At 46.1% G+C, this 16893-nt stretch overlaps 1 protein-coding gene across 2 annotated transcripts in view; it reads right to left on the reverse strand.

Annotated features, from left to right (window-relative positions):
* Positions 1–16893, reverse strand: part of smc4 (structural maintenance of chromosomes 4) — a 73648-nt gene that overhangs the window by 22449 nt on the left and 34306 nt on the right. For both annotated transcript variants that reach the window (XM_070883577.1, XM_070883576.1), the window contains exons 12-15: positions 6491–6676; positions 6220–6381; positions 5887–6112; positions 603–682 (exon numbers count right to left, since the gene is read on the reverse strand). In XM_070883577.1, the coding sequence (XP_070739678.1) occupies positions 603–682; positions 5887–6112; positions 6220–6381; positions 6491–6676 (654 nt within the window). The remainder of the gene's footprint in view (positions 1–602; positions 683–5886; positions 6113–6219; positions 6382–6490; positions 6677–16893) is intronic.

Genomic DNA, 16893 nt, shown 5'->3' on the forward strand with positions numbered 1-16893 from the left:
CATGTTCTTAGGTCCCAGTGCTTTACAGCCAATGACCAGATCATCTGTTTTAGTGGTGTTGCTTGAGGGATAATATTGGCCAGGACACCAACAGAACAATATGTAGATTCTTTGAATAATGCCATCGGATCTTTTAAGGGGGTAAATGGGCCATGGTTCAATTTCTCATCTGAAAGATGGCACCTGACAGCACTGCCCTGAAGTCTCAGCTTGAATTATCTGCTCAAATCTCTGGAGTGGGGCTTGCATTCACAACCTTCTGACTCAAACATGCATTATCCTACTGTATGTGGAAAAATGGTCCTACAGAAAACTCCAGAGCTAGATTTTTGTTTGAAAAGTACAAAGCTAAACTTTGCATTGCCAATTTTTAGTGTACTGAACATCAAAAATACATTTTTGATTTTAATGGCAAGTGCTTATATCAGAGAAACTGGTTAGAGAATTTACCAAGCTGCACGAGTGCAGAGATAACAGTAATATAGTCATGGACGACATAGCTGCCGTTACCGAATGCTAGAGTCCTTTGCTTCCTCTCCCCCAACATGGAACATTGGATAATTGTGCTCAGTGTACTGAAGAATTTTTTGGTGCTAACTTACTTCTTCTAGAGTAGTTTCAACAACTAATGAAGATCCCATTCTACCCTTCATTACTTTTCCTCCGCCACCAGTCATGGTACCTAAAGCAAGATTGGAGTTATAAGACAACAGATTTACACTGAAATTAAATGTAACAGCTTTAAAACTTAAGCACGCTTTGCTTTTGGCATTCAAGCAATAGCTTTTCGCTAATACTATTATTGGGCCGAAATTCTTTGTGCACTGGAAACGGCGCCAAAAAACTTAACTCACGATTCTGGCCGCTTTGCTGTGTGTCCCAGGTCCTGGCGCGGCACTCCTCGTGGAGTGGGGGACAGAGCTACAGCCCTGCGCCGAGAACTGTGCTGGCAGCTGCGCGCATGTGCAGTAGAGCAGTCGCGCATGCGCAGTAGCTCCTTCCCATGATTGCGATGATGATGCCTGCATAACGTGTCCCGCCCCTATCCCAGGCCGAATGGCCTGACACACAGGCCTGCAAGAAACAGGTTGGTGCAACTGAGTTTTGATCGGGGCGAGAGAGAGGAGGAAAGGTTGGTCATCTTTGGCTGCAGTCTAGTGGTTTGGACCGAGGATAGCTTGTCCTGTAGCGACATCTCTTGCCATGCTGGGCTGGCTTTGCATTCGTTTGGTTGGGTGGCGGTTTGCCAAAGAGTCTCTGCAATACTGTTTGTTGCACTGAACCCGTCTTTCCACACGTGGCCCGCCTGGCTCTAGTACACTTGCCGACCACTGAGCGTGCGCCCAAGTCAGTCCCCGTACGTCTCGCCGCCGTCGCTGCTGCCTGCTTTTATTCTCCTACCCTCCGCGCTACCCAGCCACTGCTTCTGGCCTTTCTAGCTCTCTCTCTCGCTCGGATGTCACCTGTTCCTCTGGCGCGCTTCTCTCTCTCTCTCTCTCTCTCTCTCTGAATCGGGACTCCAGAACGGTGCGAGCCGAGCCTGGGCTCCAGCGCACTCGTGCACCCACCCCCCATCCATCCGCCTGTACTAGCCCGCCCGGGTTGGTCTTAAGGACAGCGGTGTGCGTGTTGTGCTGGAGATGCTGGCCGGCGCCGACAAAATACCTTCCTGCCTACGACTCCAGGGCTGAACCCTGGCGTGTCGGCCAATCTCCGAACTTCTTTCGGGGCTAAATGGAGTCGTCTGTGGTCCCTCAAGCGAGGGAGCCGAAGCCCCATGCCTCTGCCAGGTTTCAGGCTGCTGTTTTAAAAGCGCGACCAAAAACCCGAAAAATGGAAAAAAATTCCCGCTCGAAAAGGGTTGAAAGTCGGTGAACTGGCAGTTCTCCTGCACCTATCCCAGGCCGAAGGGACCCCCGCACAGCCAGCCGCTGCCGAGTTTAGTTGAAGGTAGGATTTACTTCAGTTCTTTATTTGTTAATTTAATTATTTACTTCAGTTCTTTATTTTTTATTGAAGCTTATTACTTTTAGTGCTTTGTTTGGTGCTTGGTGGTGCTTTAAATGTAGTTACTTGTGTCGATTCCTTAACTCTAGGTAAGGTTTTTCTGTGTGGACAGAAGTGGCAACATACGCTGGCCTAAGTTAGGTTGGAGCAACTATTTGCTGGCCAAACTCACTTAAATGGCCAAAACAGGCGCAAGTGGCTGGGACTGCCCCTTTTTGAAAAAAAAACGAAACTAAAAAAACCTAACTCACTTACACTGGCACAAATTAAATGGCCAGAATTGCAACTAAAATACTCCAGAAAAATCAAGTTGCTCCAAAAAAAACAGAGCAACTCCTGGGGAAATTTGGGCCCATAGTTACTCAAGTTTAATTGCTAGTCAATCACAGTTGCAGAGAGTCTATAAGCTGGAAAGCACATAACCAAGCACCTGATAGAGGTGAACCACGGAGAAGAATATAAGCAATTATGTTGTACTAGATTTAGCATGCATCATGATGGAGTTGAACACATTCTGTAATTTTAAAAAAGTTCTGCAGTTCTCCTACATTTCTCTACATGTTAGAAAGTATATCAAATCTCATAAGTATGGAAGAAAGTGTTCTTCACACTTGAAAGTATGAACTTCATGTTTCAATATTCATATACATTTATAAAAAAGGAGCTACATACCCTGCCCATAAAGTTTTGATTGCATCATTGGACATGTAAAAAAAACTACCAATGAACAAGTAGCAAATAGTTATTAAAATGACCACAGGAACTAATAAACTAGCCATTTGGAGAAGAACCACCAATGAAATTCCTCAAAATATATTTTTCAAAATGACTCTGGCCACTATCTTGCTTTCACTGTAACCTTAATATATAGTATTAAACTAAAATTTTTAACACAATAACAAACAAGTATCTAATTCACAAGTTACGCCTATCCAGAGGGTTGCCTTTTGTGTTTGAAATCTCTATTTTTATATCATAGGCAGTCCCTCGGAATCGAGGAAGATTTGCTTCCACTTCTGAAGTGAGTTCTTTGGTGGCTGAACAGATCAATATGAGAGCCACAGACTATCAAAGGTGGGACAGATAGTCGTTGAGGGAAGGGGTGGGTGGGACTGGTTCGCCGCACGCTCTGATTTCTGCATGCTCTCGGCATTGAGACTCGAGGTACTCAGCGCCCTCTCTGATGCACTTCCTCCACTTAGGGCGGTCTTGGGCCAGGGACTCCCAGGTGTTGCACTTTATCAGGGAGGCTTTGAGGGTGTCCTTGTAGCGTTTCCGCTGCCCACCTTTGGCTCGTTTGCCATGAAGGAGCTCAGAGTAGAGCACTTGCTTTGTGAGTCTCATGTCTGGCATGCGGACTATGTGGCCTACCCAGCGGAGCTGATAGAGTGTGGTCAGTGCTTCAATGCTGGGGATGTTAGCCCAAGTGAGGACGCTGATGTTGGTGCGCCTGTCCTCCCAGGGGATTTGTAGGATCTTGCAGAGACATCTTTGGTGATATTTCTCCAGCGACTTGAGGTGTCTACTGTACATGGTCCATGTCTGAGCCATACAAGAGGACAGGTATTACTACAGCTCTGTAGACCATGAGCTTGATGGCAGTTTTGAGGGCCTGGTCTTCAAACACTCTTTTGCAGGTCTACCTCTCTTGCAGTAGCCTGGAGTGTGTATTTCAGTTGTTTGCAGGATATTGGCTTCCAATGCTGGCTTTTCCATTCCCCACCTCTTTCAAATTATGGGTAATATACTTGTGTAGCCACTGACATCCTGAACACTATTTGATTAAGCCATTCCCATTTAACCGATAGGTAAAAAAGCCAGAAATGTCTTCAATTGAAATAAAAACTAAACAAATGTTGCAGTCCCATGCCAATCAGAATGACATGAAGAATTTCTATAATACAGTATATGGCCCACAATCCAGTGGCTCCACTGTTATGAGCACTCATGCAACCACTCCAGATAAAATTTAGATCCTGAAGACAGGCTGACCATGTCGAATACCTTCAAAATAAGAAATAAGCCACAAAGCGAAGAGATCAGCTGCCGCAGTATGCCATAAACGATATCGCTACAAAAGAATCTACTATATCAGAGACTGCAACGGCCATCTGGCTGCTCTCAAATGGGAAGGCACCCGATTCTATTGCTATTCCAACTGATATACACAAAGTCAGGGGTGACTATTTAGCCAAATGCCTCAATTAACTTTCATTTTATGTAGTACTCAGAAAAGATCCCCAGGATGCTTCAGTTGTCCACCTCTAAAAGGAAAAGGGAAATAATTTTATCTGTGATGATCACCGGGGAATTTCTTACTTATCATTGCTAGAAAGATTCTTAAATCATATCATTCAACACATTGCTAAGATAATCCTACCAATGGTCAATGTGGGTTGAGAAAGGGAAGAGGCAGACATCTACACAGCCAGATATCTCCATGAAAAATGCAGAGAATAAAATATAGACTCAACTGTGTCTTTGCTAAGTGATAAATGCCTGTGTCAGGTCAACAGAGAAGGTCTCTGGAAAATCTCCAAGTTTGGATGTTCAGACAAATTAATTGAAATAGTCAAACAATTCCATGATGTAATGATAGCTCCAGTGATGGACGATGGAGACACTTCCATCTCCTTCCCAGTTATAAATGGTGTTGAGCAAGGAATGTGCCCATTTCTCAGGTGTCCGAATGACCACCTAAAACAGGCAATAAGCTCCTCGCAAATGTTAATGATGGGCCTAACGCCTGTATTAGGATCCCTCCAGGGAATTGGGCTGCCCCGATCAAAGGCAAGTTTAATTTTTTTTTTAATAAGTTTGACATGGAACTAGGAGGAGCAGGAGTGCTTCTCGGCTCCACACCACTCCAGAGAGCAGTTGCCAGCCTGCGACTTGCATCGATCTTTATAAAATAGCCGAGTTGCCAGTGGAGACATAGCAGGCACCAGCAGCTTGCCCAAATAATGCTATTGTGGCCAGGGGCCATTTTCAGGCCTTCCGGTTCACAACGGGCTTGCGTGGATTTACAACCCTTGTTATTTTCAAAATTCCTTTAGCAACCTTCCTTAATCTCTAGGACGAGACTATTATTTGGTTCCCAGGGCTTGCTCCGTTTAGCTGAGCTTTCGTGCTGTTATTTCGTGGGCTACCATATGTGCATCCCATGACAATAGGAGAAACTAAGTTTTCCCTTTCATACATTAATCCAGCCCACATATGCGAACACCTCCATTGCCAATACATCTTACAAAGAAACAAATTACACTAGTAAACCTCCCATGGAGTTTGATTATTGGGTAGTTTTGTAACAACAACTGTCTGATAGCATAACAATGTAATAATGCTAAAGTGCAGCTGGATTAAAGCTATTCTCACTCTAAAGGTCATAAACTCTGAAATATGTAAATAAATTAGCAAGAGCCTGGGATTAATTATTGATGTCAGCTAGGGAAATTTTCTGATTGTCTTGTGCTTGTAAATTTCTGACTACAGGTCAATCTGGACATTCTCCTCACCAATAGCAAATTTTTGTAATTGATCCTGGTGTGAAATTGTCTTTTTAAGTACTTTTATCATCTGAAATACAGCAGACATTCAAATAGATCAATTTGAAGAACATTAAAGTTTCAAAAAAAATCAGTTACAATTCTACAAAAGGCCCTTCAGACTTTTGAATAACCGTTTACATTTCAAATGAAGTACCATTAATAAAGACCAATTGCTTGCTTAAATTACTAGACTGGACAAAAGAACATTAAAATTGTTAAATTGCCAGGTGTAGATTTGAAAATGCAGACATAATTCACCAGTTGGTACATTCTTCAACAGGATGACACTAACAGATTACATTACATTTTACAACTGCATTATTTGCCATACCTGATCGCTCTATTATCTGCCCCTGCATTGTTACCACTCTCCAGCGCTTGTCCTTCTGGAATGCCACACGCGTTGCCTGCTCTAGATCCTTAGCAACAAGCGTGTCACGAAGTGCAAAGTAAAATGCTGGACGTATAGCCTCATCTTTTATTTTGACCATATCAAACAGGCGGGGAATATTTTCAGGAGTTTGGATCTTACCAATACTTCTCTCCCAAATTTTCATCTGGATGAAGTTTAAAAAAAAAAGTTAGCATAATACAACCGTTGCAACGTTAAATAATTAAAATAACCACATCTTTACATTTGTAATTTACAGTCGCTTCAGTGTACCTTATCTAAGCCAATAAAAGTTGCTACTCCAATATTTTGTTTCTTCAGGAAGTTAACACACTCTTGAGCAGTATCAATTGTGCCTACGACAATGTTATCCAGGGCACCACAGCAGGAGGAGATAGCAACATCGTATTTTTCATCAATGGCGCCCAAATCACCCTAAGAGAACAGATATTCCACATCACAAAAACAAAACAAGTCAATCCCAAATGGAATGTTGGTTTCTTCTGCAGGCAGCACTTGTATATACTTTAAACAATCTCCTTACCAGTCTTCCATAGATTCCAGGGATGTTACCAGTGTTTTTCTGTTGCATCAATGCCTCCAAAACTCTACCCCGGCTGCGGTTTACTGTTAGGGAGCTCTTTGCTTCTTCAACTTTTTGTCGCAGCTCATAAACACCATCCCGGATCTGAGCTTCAGATTGAATTATTTTTTCAAGTTCCTTTTCATCCTAGAAAGGATAAATTAATCCATACTAGTTTTATTACATCGTCAATTGAGAAAGGCACTGTTCCAAAAGTTCAACAGTTATACAACTGATGTATCCAGATAAATTCGTCTCACTGTGCCAACCACTTTGTAAGTTTTCAGTTCATATATTAAGAAAGATTGTAGGATAAAGTTATTCAAAAAAACCCAAAAGGGCCAAAATTGCCCACCGTCCGAAACGAGGCGCATGTATCGCTTTTTGCCTTGCAATGGATGCGGCGGCCATTTGAAGGAAATTCAGCAATTTTGCTGAGAAAAAAAGGAGCGGTATTGGTGGTGGGAATGGACGCTGTGAAATTCAGCTAAAGCACATTAACTGATAATGAGGCAGCTGCTCCCTGGCCTTCTTAAGGGGCAGGTTTTGCAGTTCGGCCCGGAGCATTGCGTTTGTCTCTATTGCTTGAGAAGGAATGGCTAATACAAGAGGTTTAAGGAGGGCCAGCCACTTCTTGGATGTAGAACTTGGGACCCTGGTCCAAGCAGGAAGGAGGCGCGTTCTCCATCCGGACACAAGACCACCCAATCGTGCAGTCTTTGCCAATGCGTGGAGAGAGATAGCTGTGAAGGTGTCAGGGACCTTCATTCATGACCACAATGCCACAAAAGGCTGAACGACATCATTTGACTGTCAGATGAGGGCGAAGAAGAGGGGGACACTGCTACTAGCACTGCGTCACTGCTTCCTACACTCATACTAGTCAGCTCAGATACCGGGAGTACGCGGTCGGGTCAGTTAGATTTAGCAGAGGGGTCTGCACTGGGTGATGCACCGGGGCCTAGCGGGCTGCAGCATAGTCAAGGGCAAAGGGAACCTTGGGTGCTATCTCTCCGGGGGGAGAGTTCGCACGCAAGTTCTGCTGCAGAGGACTCAGATGGCAATTAAAACAAGGGTGGAGGCCATGCATTCGCAGATGTTGGGGGCAATGGCAAGGGTGCACGAGAGCATGTCGCAAGTGGTCAGGAGCGTGGAGGAGCCTGCCTCCCACATTGTGGACAGCTCTGCACACACCATGGAGCCCATCATTGCCAGTGTGCAGACGATGGTGGACTCCCAGAGTGACTGTTCAGATCCAGCTGTGATGATGCATCTCGAGGGCAATGTGGCAGCTGCCATTATGGCACAGGCAAAAGGGAACTAGCGTCTGAGTGCTATATTGGAGAGGATGGCCGCTGGCCTGGAAGCTCAGAATGCTCTTTCACTCTCAGCAACAGGCCACGGAACGTCTTACTACTGTCGACTCTGGTGGCATCGAGATTGTGTCTGCTCTCATGCAGTCTCAGCTGGATGCCACACGAGATCGGAGTGTTGCCATCGCGGCTGGGTCCACCTTGGTCCATGAGAGACCGTCCGGTGTCACGCAACCCCACCGACCTGTATTCCAGCAGACTGGTGGTGATGGTGAGGTGCTGCCCCGGCGGAGTGGTGCAGGCTCGTCAGACCAGGATCCTAATGTGGTCTCTCAGGACCACGGCAGTCCTGAGTCGAGACCTGCCATTTTGTCACTGCTGCCAACCATGGATTCGCCCCAGCCAATTCCGACTCAAGGCGCAGAGGAGAATGCGGCCCAGTCTGCAGCAGGCCCTTCCAGGGCCAGAGCTGGCTGAGGACGTCCTCGAAGGACATCTGCAGCTTCTACACCTGAAATGCAGCAGCCTTCCCAGAGCCATGATGCAGCCACAGGGGAGACACTGCGGTGTAGTTCCAGAATAGGTATGCGCAAGAGGGATTGTAAGGAAATGTACAAGGGTGATAATTGATAATGTGTATGTTTTGTGGATCCATTATTTCTGGTCTAATAAATCTTCATTTTGGGTTTGAATATCTGTGCAGGTTTCTCATTTCACTGTGGGGGAATGTTGTGTGAAAGGCTCATTGCATCTCCATGGGCAAACCACAGATCAAGGATAAAGTGTGCATGAACTCAGCAGAAACGAGCAGCAGGTTAAGACTTCCCTTGCAGGGTCCGAATTGCGACGCTGCCTCCTGCATGGCTGGCGAGCCGCATCTTGGTCCTCCTCCTGCACGTCGTGCTCCTGTGCCTCCTCCTCAGGTGGTACTGCTGCCTTGTCCTCCAATGGTTGTGCCCTCATAATTGCCAGGTTGTGAAGCATATAGCAGATGACCACGAATAGGGAGACCCACTCAGGCAAGTACTGCAGCACTCCTCCCGAGCGATCCAGGGCTGCCTCATTGATTCATAAGATGGAGAAGGCAATCAGGAGGAAGGGGTTGTCATATGAAGAAAGGTTGAGCAGGTTGGGTCTATAATCATTGAAGTTTAGAAGACTTCGAGGTGATCTTATTGAAACATGTAAGATTCTGAGGGGAATTGACAGGGTAGATGCAGAGAGAATGTTTCCACTCATGGGGGAAATCTAGAACTGGGGGCATAGTTTCAGAAACATAGAAAATAGGAGCAGTAGTAGGCCATTCGGCCCTTCGAGTCTGCACCCCCATTCAATATGATCATGGCTGATCCTCTATCTCAACACCATATTCCCGCTTTTCCCCCATACCCCTTGATGCCTTTTGTTTCTAGAAATCTATCTCTCTCTTAAATATATTCAGTGACCTGACCTCCACATCCTTCTGTGGTAGAGAATTCCACAGGTTTACCACCCTCAGTGAAAAAAACGTCTCCTCATCTCAAGTCTTAAATTTCCTATCCTGTATCCTGAGACGGTGACCCCTTGTTCTAAACTTCCCAGCCAGGGTAACATCCTCTCCGCATCCAGTCTATCCAACCCAGTCAGAATTTTATACGTTTGAATGAAATCCCCTCTCATTCTTCTAAGCTCCAGTGAATACAGGCCTAGTCGACCCAATCTCTCTTCATACGACAGTCATGCCATCCCAGAAATCAGTCTGCTGAACCTTCGCTGCACTCCCTCTATGGCAAGTATATCCTTTCTTAGGTAAGGAGACCAAAACTGCACACAATACTCCAGGTGCGGTCTCACCAAGGCCCTGTATAACTGTAGTAAGACATCCTTGCTCCTGTACTCAAATCCACTTGCAGCATACCATTTGCCTTCCTAACTGCTTGCTGCACCTGCATGTTTGCTTTCAACGATTGGTGTACAAGGACACCCAGGTCCCTCTGTACATCGACACTTCCCAAGCCATCACCATTTAAATAATACTTTGTCCTTATGTTTTCCTTCACATTTATCCACGTTATACTGCATCTGCCATGTGTTTGCTCACTCACTCAATCTATCTAAATCGCCTTGCCGCGTCTTTGCATCCTCCTCACAACTCACAATCCCACCTAGTTTTGTGTCGTCACCAAAATATTACATTTGGTTCCCTCATCCATCCAATAAGGGGACCCATTTAAAATGGAAATGAGGAGGAATTTCTTCTCAGAGTCGTGAATCTTTAGAAATCTCTACCTCAGAGAGCTGTGGAGGCTGTATCATTGAATGTATTTAAGGTGGAGATAGATAGATTTTTGAAAGTTATGGGAGTCAAGAGAGCAGGTAGGGAAGTGGAGTTGAGCCCAGGATCAGAGCAGCTATAATCTTATTGAATGGCGGAGCAGACTCGAGGGGCCAAATGGCCTACTCCTAATTCTTATGTTTTCCCTGCTCTCGTTGATCCTCACACACTGCAGGCTGCCGCTGACAAGCATCTGCCTCCTGTGCATGCTGGCTCCTATCCATCTGGCCCACTTTGTGTGGGGGGGTCAGCGTAGCTTATCTTCCTTCCGACGGCAAGCCCTTTGAGGTTCCTGTGGGAGCGGATAACCTCACCGCAAGGAAAACCCATCAGGGCAATGCCGTAAATGTCGGGTATGGCCTTTTCCTGTTCCTATTTCTTATGTCCTTCCTGCTGCACCTCTCTGGGTTCAACTCTGTCGCCCCCTCCATGGCTTTCCGCATGTCCCTCAGCCATGTGTGCTGTGTTCCTTGCCCGCTGGCTCTCCAGCTATTGTTGCCAGCACCGCCTTCTCCTGTGTGCCTCACTGCCACGCACAATGTACAGGAGGTGTTGGATCTGAGGTGGTGTGCGATCTGATGACGTCGTTCACAACGCATCTGCAGGAGCAGATATCTTCACCGCCAGGAAAACCCACCAGGGCAATGCCGTAAACGGCCAGTCCGCCAAAACTCGGCGGCCATTCCGTACCGACCGCTTTCAGGGGCAATTCCGGCCCCAAAGTATTTTTATTACCATATCATTAAACCTAAACTACTCAAATTTATAAGCAATTGGTCATTGGTAGGAATAAAATTGTAAGTAATCTAATGCAGGTCGTACCTCTCCAGTCCAGGACTCTTTGGTCCAGCATCATTCCTGGTCGGGGCAGGGGTCGCGATCCGCGTTGTGTCTTGGGGCTGGCTGCTCCTCTGCTCCCTGCTGCCTCCGGTGTTCCCTCCTTGGTCGGGTCGGCGTGGAGAGGGAGCGAGGAGCGTGGTGGCTGACTGAGGCGCCGAAGCTGGGCCTGAGAAATGCTGCGCAGTAGGCTACTGCGCAGCGCATAACATGACCGGGTCGTTGTCGGCAGCATCCGCTAAGTCTAGGGTACTGCTGACAACGCTAGGGTCGGTGTGACCTCCCATGATCCAGAAAATTCTCTGATCCGGCACCGGTCAGGTCCCAAGGCTAGAAACATAGACATAGAAAATAGGTACAAGAGTGGGCCATTCGGCCCTTCGAGCCTGCACCACCATTCAATATGATCATGGCTGATCATGCAACTTTAGTACCCTATTCCTGCTTTCTCTCCATACCCCTTGATTCCTTTAGCCGTAAGGGCCACATCTAACTCCATTTTGAATATATCTAACAAACTGGCCTCAACAACTTTGTGTGGTAGAGAATTCCACAGGTTCACAATTCTGAGTGAAGAAGTTTCTCCTCATCTCAGTTCTAAATGGCTTACCCCTTACCCTTAGACTGTGACCCCTGGTTCTGGACTTCCCCAACATTGGGAACATTCTTCCTGCATCTAACCTGTCCAATCCCGTCAGAATTTTATGTTTCGATGAGATCCCCTCTCATTTTTCTAAATTCCATTGAATTATAAGCCTAGTCGATCCAGTCTTTCATATGTCAGTCCTGCCATCCCGGGAATCAGTCTGGTGAACCTTCGCTGCACTCCCTCAATAGCAACAATGTCCTTTCTCAGATTAGGAGACCAAAAGTGTACACAATATTCAAGGTGTGGTCTCACCAAGGCCCTGTACAACTGCAGTACTATACTCAAATCCTCTCGCTATGAAGGCCAACATGCCATTTGCTTCTTCACTACCTGCTGTACCTGCATGCCAACTTTCAATGACTAATGTACCATGACACCCAGGTCTCGTCGCACCTCCCCGTTCCTAATCTGCCGCCATTCAGATAATATTCTGCCTTCCTGTTTTTGCCACCAAAGTGAATAACCTCACATTTATCTACATTATACAGCATTTGCCTTGCATTTGCCCACTCACCTAACCTGTCCAAGTCACCCTGCAGCCTCACCCAGTTTAGTGTCATCTGCAAACTTGGGGGAGATATTACATTCAAGTCCTTTGTCTAAATCATTAATGTATATTGTAAATAGCTGGGGTCCCAGCACTGAACCTCGCGGTACCCAACTAGTCACTGCCTGCCATTCTGAAAAGGACCCGCTTATTCCTACTCTTTGCTTCCTGTCTGGCAACCAGTTCTCTATCCACGTCAATACATTACCCCCAATACCATGTGCATTAATGTTGCACACTAATCTCTTGTGTGGGACTGGAGGTACAACTGTACTTAACAAAAATTACAAAATAAAATCGTTTCACCGTTTTATATTGGTTCATGGAATAACCTCTTACAGACTTCACGACACTGGAACACAATGTGGTGGGTAAGGATAGCATAGTGGTTAAGTTACGGGACTAGTAATCCAGAGGTCTGGACTCACAATCAAGAGATGGGAGTACAAATCCTACCATGGGCGCTGGGTAATTTAAATTCAGTTAAATAAAACTGGAATAAAAGCTAGCGCCAGTAATGGTGAGCATGAAACTACCAGATTGTCGTTAAAAACCGAGCGGGATCACTTATATCCTTTAGGGAAGGAAATCTGCCGTCCTTACCTGGTATGGTCTATATGTGACTCCGCACCACAGCAATGTGGTTGACTCTTAACTGCCCTCTGAAATGGCCGAGCAAGCCACTCAGTTGTAACAAACCGCTACAAGAAACAAGAATTTAAAAAACGGATGGACTACCGGCTTCAGATTGGACAACGGCACACCCAGCCCAGTCGGCCCTGCAAAATCCCCCTCACTAACATCTGGGGACTTATGCCAACATTGGGAGAGCTGTCCCACATAATAATCAAGCAACAGCCTGACATAGTCAAACTCACGGAATCATACCTTTCCGTCAATGTCCCAGACTCCTCCATCACCATCCCTTGGTATAGCCACCACCAGGGGTGGCGGCACAGTGGAAGTCCATAGCACTGAATCCAGACCCCATGAAATCTCATGGCATCAGGTCAAGCATGAGCAAGAACACCTCCTGCTGATTACCACCTACCATCCTCCTTCAGCTGATGAATCAGTACTCCTCCATATTGAACACAACTTGGAAGATGCACTCAGGATAACAAGGGCACAGAATGAAGTCCCCCACCCAGAGTACAATGTCCATCACTAAGAGTGACTCGGTAATGTTATATATGTAAACCTGTAAATACCTTGTTTAACCACCAGAGGGCCCATCCCCTGGAGTCCCAAGGGATCCCACAATCCCTTGGGAGCACCTGTACTCAAGGAGGCCTCACAGGCTGGAGACACACTCTGGAGATCTGACATAAAAGACTACGGTCACACTTTACTTTGAGCTCACACTATCTGGTCAGACTTTTTATTCATCCATAACAGGCAGCAGCACTACTGACCAAGCCCTGAAGGATGCAGCTGCCAGATTGAGCCTGCGGCAGGTGGAGAGAACCAACACAAGGGAAAAACCTACTTGACCTCATCTTCACCAATCTACCTGTCGCAGATGCATCTGTCCATGACAGAATTGGTAGCAATGATCACTGTACAGTCCTTCTGCAGACAGTGAAAACACCTTCCATCGTGTTGTGTGGCACTACTACCATGTTAAATGGGATAGAATCAGAATAGATTTAGCAGCTCAAAACTTGACATCCATGAGGTGTTGTGGAGCATCAGCAGCAGCAGAATTGTATTCCACCACAATCTACAACCTCATGGCCCGGTATATCCCTCACTCTACCATCAAGCCAGGGAACCAACCCTGATTCAATGAGGAGTATAGAAGAGCATGCCAGCAGCAGCACCAGGCATACCTAAAATGAGGTGCTAACCTGGGAAAGCTGCAACACAGGACTACGTGCACGCTAAACAGCGGAAGTAGCATGCTATAAACAGAGCTAAGCGATCCCACAATTAATGGATCAGATCAAAGCTCTGCAGTCCTGCCACATCCAGTCATGAATGGTGGTGGGCAATTAAACTAACTGGAGGAGGCGGCTCCATGAATATTTCCATCCTCAGCACGCAAGTGCAAAAGACAAGGCTGAAGCGTTTGCAACCATTTTCAGCCAGAAGTGCAGAGTGGATGATCCATATCAGCCTCCTCCCAACACCCCCACCATCACAGAAGCCAATTTTAGCCAAGTCGATTCACGCCACGTGATATCAAGAAATGGCTGAGTGCACCGGATACATCAAAGGCTATGGAACCGGACAACATCCCGACTATCATGCTGAAGACCAGTGCTCCAGAACTAGCCGCGCCTCTAGCCATGCTGTTCCAGTACAGCTAAAACACTGGCATTTACCCGACAATGTGGAAAACTGGTCAGATATGTCCCTTCCACAAAAAGCAGGACAAATCTAACAGTCAATTATCGCCCCATCAGTCTACTCTCAATCATCAGCAAAATGATGGTAGCATTGTCGATGACACTTTCCAAGTAACTCTTACTCACCAATATCCTGCTCACTGATGCTTAATTCGGATTCCGCTCGGATCACTCGGCTCCAGACCTCATTACAGCCTTGGTCCAAACATGGACATAAGAGCTGAATTCCAGAGATGAGGGGAGAGTGATTGCCCTCGACATCAAAGCAGCATTTGACAGAGTGTATCATCAAGGAGCCCTAATAAAACTGAAGTCAATGGGAATTAAGGGGAAAACTTGCCACTGGCTGGAGTCATACCGAGCACAAAGGAAGATGGTTGTGGTTGTTGGAGGTCAATCATCCCAGCCCCAGGACATCACTGCAGGAGATCCTCAGGGCAGTGTCCTAGGCCCAGCCTTCGTCAGCTGCTTTATCAATGGCCTTCCCTTTGTTACAGATCAGAAGTGAGGATGTTCACGGATAATTGTACAGTGTTTAGTTCCATTCACAAATCCTCAGACAATGAAGCAGTCCATGCCCGCCTGCAGCAAGAACTGGCCGACATTCAGGCTTGGGCTGATAAGTGGTAAGTAACATTCGCGCCACACAATGACCATCTCCAACAAGAGAGAGTCTAACCACCACTCCTTGACATTCAACGACATTAGCATCGTCGAATTCCCCACCATCAAGATCCTGGGCGGGTCACCATTGACCAGAAACTTAACTGGACTAGTCACATAAATGCTACGGCAACAAGAGCGGGTCAAAGGCTGGGTGTTCTGCACCGAGTGTCTCACCTCCTGACCCCGCCCCCCCACCCCCCCAAGCCTTCCCACCATCTACAAGGCACAAGTCAGAAGTGTGATGAAACACTTGCCACTTGTCTGGATGAGTGAAACTCCAATAACACTCAAGAAGCTCGACACCATCCAGGACAAAGCAGCCCGCTCGATTAGCATCCCATCCGCCAGCTTCAATATTCACTCCCTCCGCCATTGCAGCAACTTGCCACGGCTTCTTCGCCAGCACCTCCCAAACCCGCGACCTCTATCACCGAGAAGGACATGGGCAGCAGGCGCATGGGAGCATCATCACCTGCAAATTCCCCTCCAAGTTACACACCACCCTGAATTGGAAATATATTGGTGTTCCTTCACCGTCGCCGGATCAAAATCCTGGAAATCCCTCCCTAACACCACTCTGGGAGTACCTTCACCACAAGGACTGCAGCGGTTCAAGAAGGCAACTCACCACCACCTTCTCATGGGAAATTAGGGCTGGGCAATAAATGCTGGCCTTTCCAGCGACGCTACATCTCGGAACGAATAAAAAAAAAATAACAGCGAACGAACAGCGTATGCGTATCCTAACGCAGAAAGTGTGAAGTTGCAGTCAGTCAGTCATTCACTGCTCAGTCACTGGCTGCACTGTGGCCACCCACTCTCCATAGCTGGCATTCAGTGTAATCAGGGAAATCAATGAAATTGGCAAACATTTGGGATTTTCTGCAGTAATAATTGCTGTTGTTGGATTAGGTTTAACCGGGGTTTTAACAGCACTTTGACTGCTAAACAAATGTTATATAGCCCTGAAAAACTTTTAATTTTGTGGAACGTCAAATTTCTCCATTATAATAAAATATTCAGTTTTTAAGAAACTTAAAAAATGTTAAAAGTTTGTTCATTTTTTTCATATCTTTAACCCATGCGACAGCCCCAATCTTTGTTTTGCTCTCGCTAACATTTTTTTAAAGTCAGAATAAAAGGATCTTCTTCACTTCCTGGTTCCCTGTCTGAGAATTCTGCATTGTGATAGGCAGCTTAGACAGCTTGTGCTATGGAATTCCCACTAAATTACACTGATTCCAATTGAACATCCAAAAAGCCAAACTTCTTGCCACAGAGATCGCGAGATCTTTGTGGACAGCTTTCTTTGGAGCCAGTGGCAAACGCCTTTGCTTTGCTGCTGACTGCCAATTACGGGCCATTGGATAGGGCACAAGAAAGTATTAAATATTCCATGTGTAGATACATCTATAAATGACCTAATTCACATATGGGTCAAGCCAGTGTTGGCCAAGCTTTTGTCTCCATGTATCACATGGGTGCACACCATAAAATCAGTGTTCCCATTAACTTGTATAGATCTCAATTTGCTGCAAGTAACAGATGTCAGTCTTCTAATTTAGACTTCATCCACCAAAAAGCAACAGTGCTAAAAACAGTATTTCCAACCATTCAGGCCCACAAAATTCAAACAAAGCAGTAAATAATAAGTGTACGTAGGATTAAGTTTCTGCATCTTGAGGAT

Source organism: Pristiophorus japonicus, chromosome 6 (assembly GCF_044704955.1).
Source record: "Pristiophorus japonicus isolate sPriJap1 chromosome 6, sPriJap1.hap1, whole genome shotgun sequence".
NCBI lineage: Eukaryota > Metazoa > Chordata > Chondrichthyes > Pristiophoridae > Pristiophorus > Pristiophorus japonicus.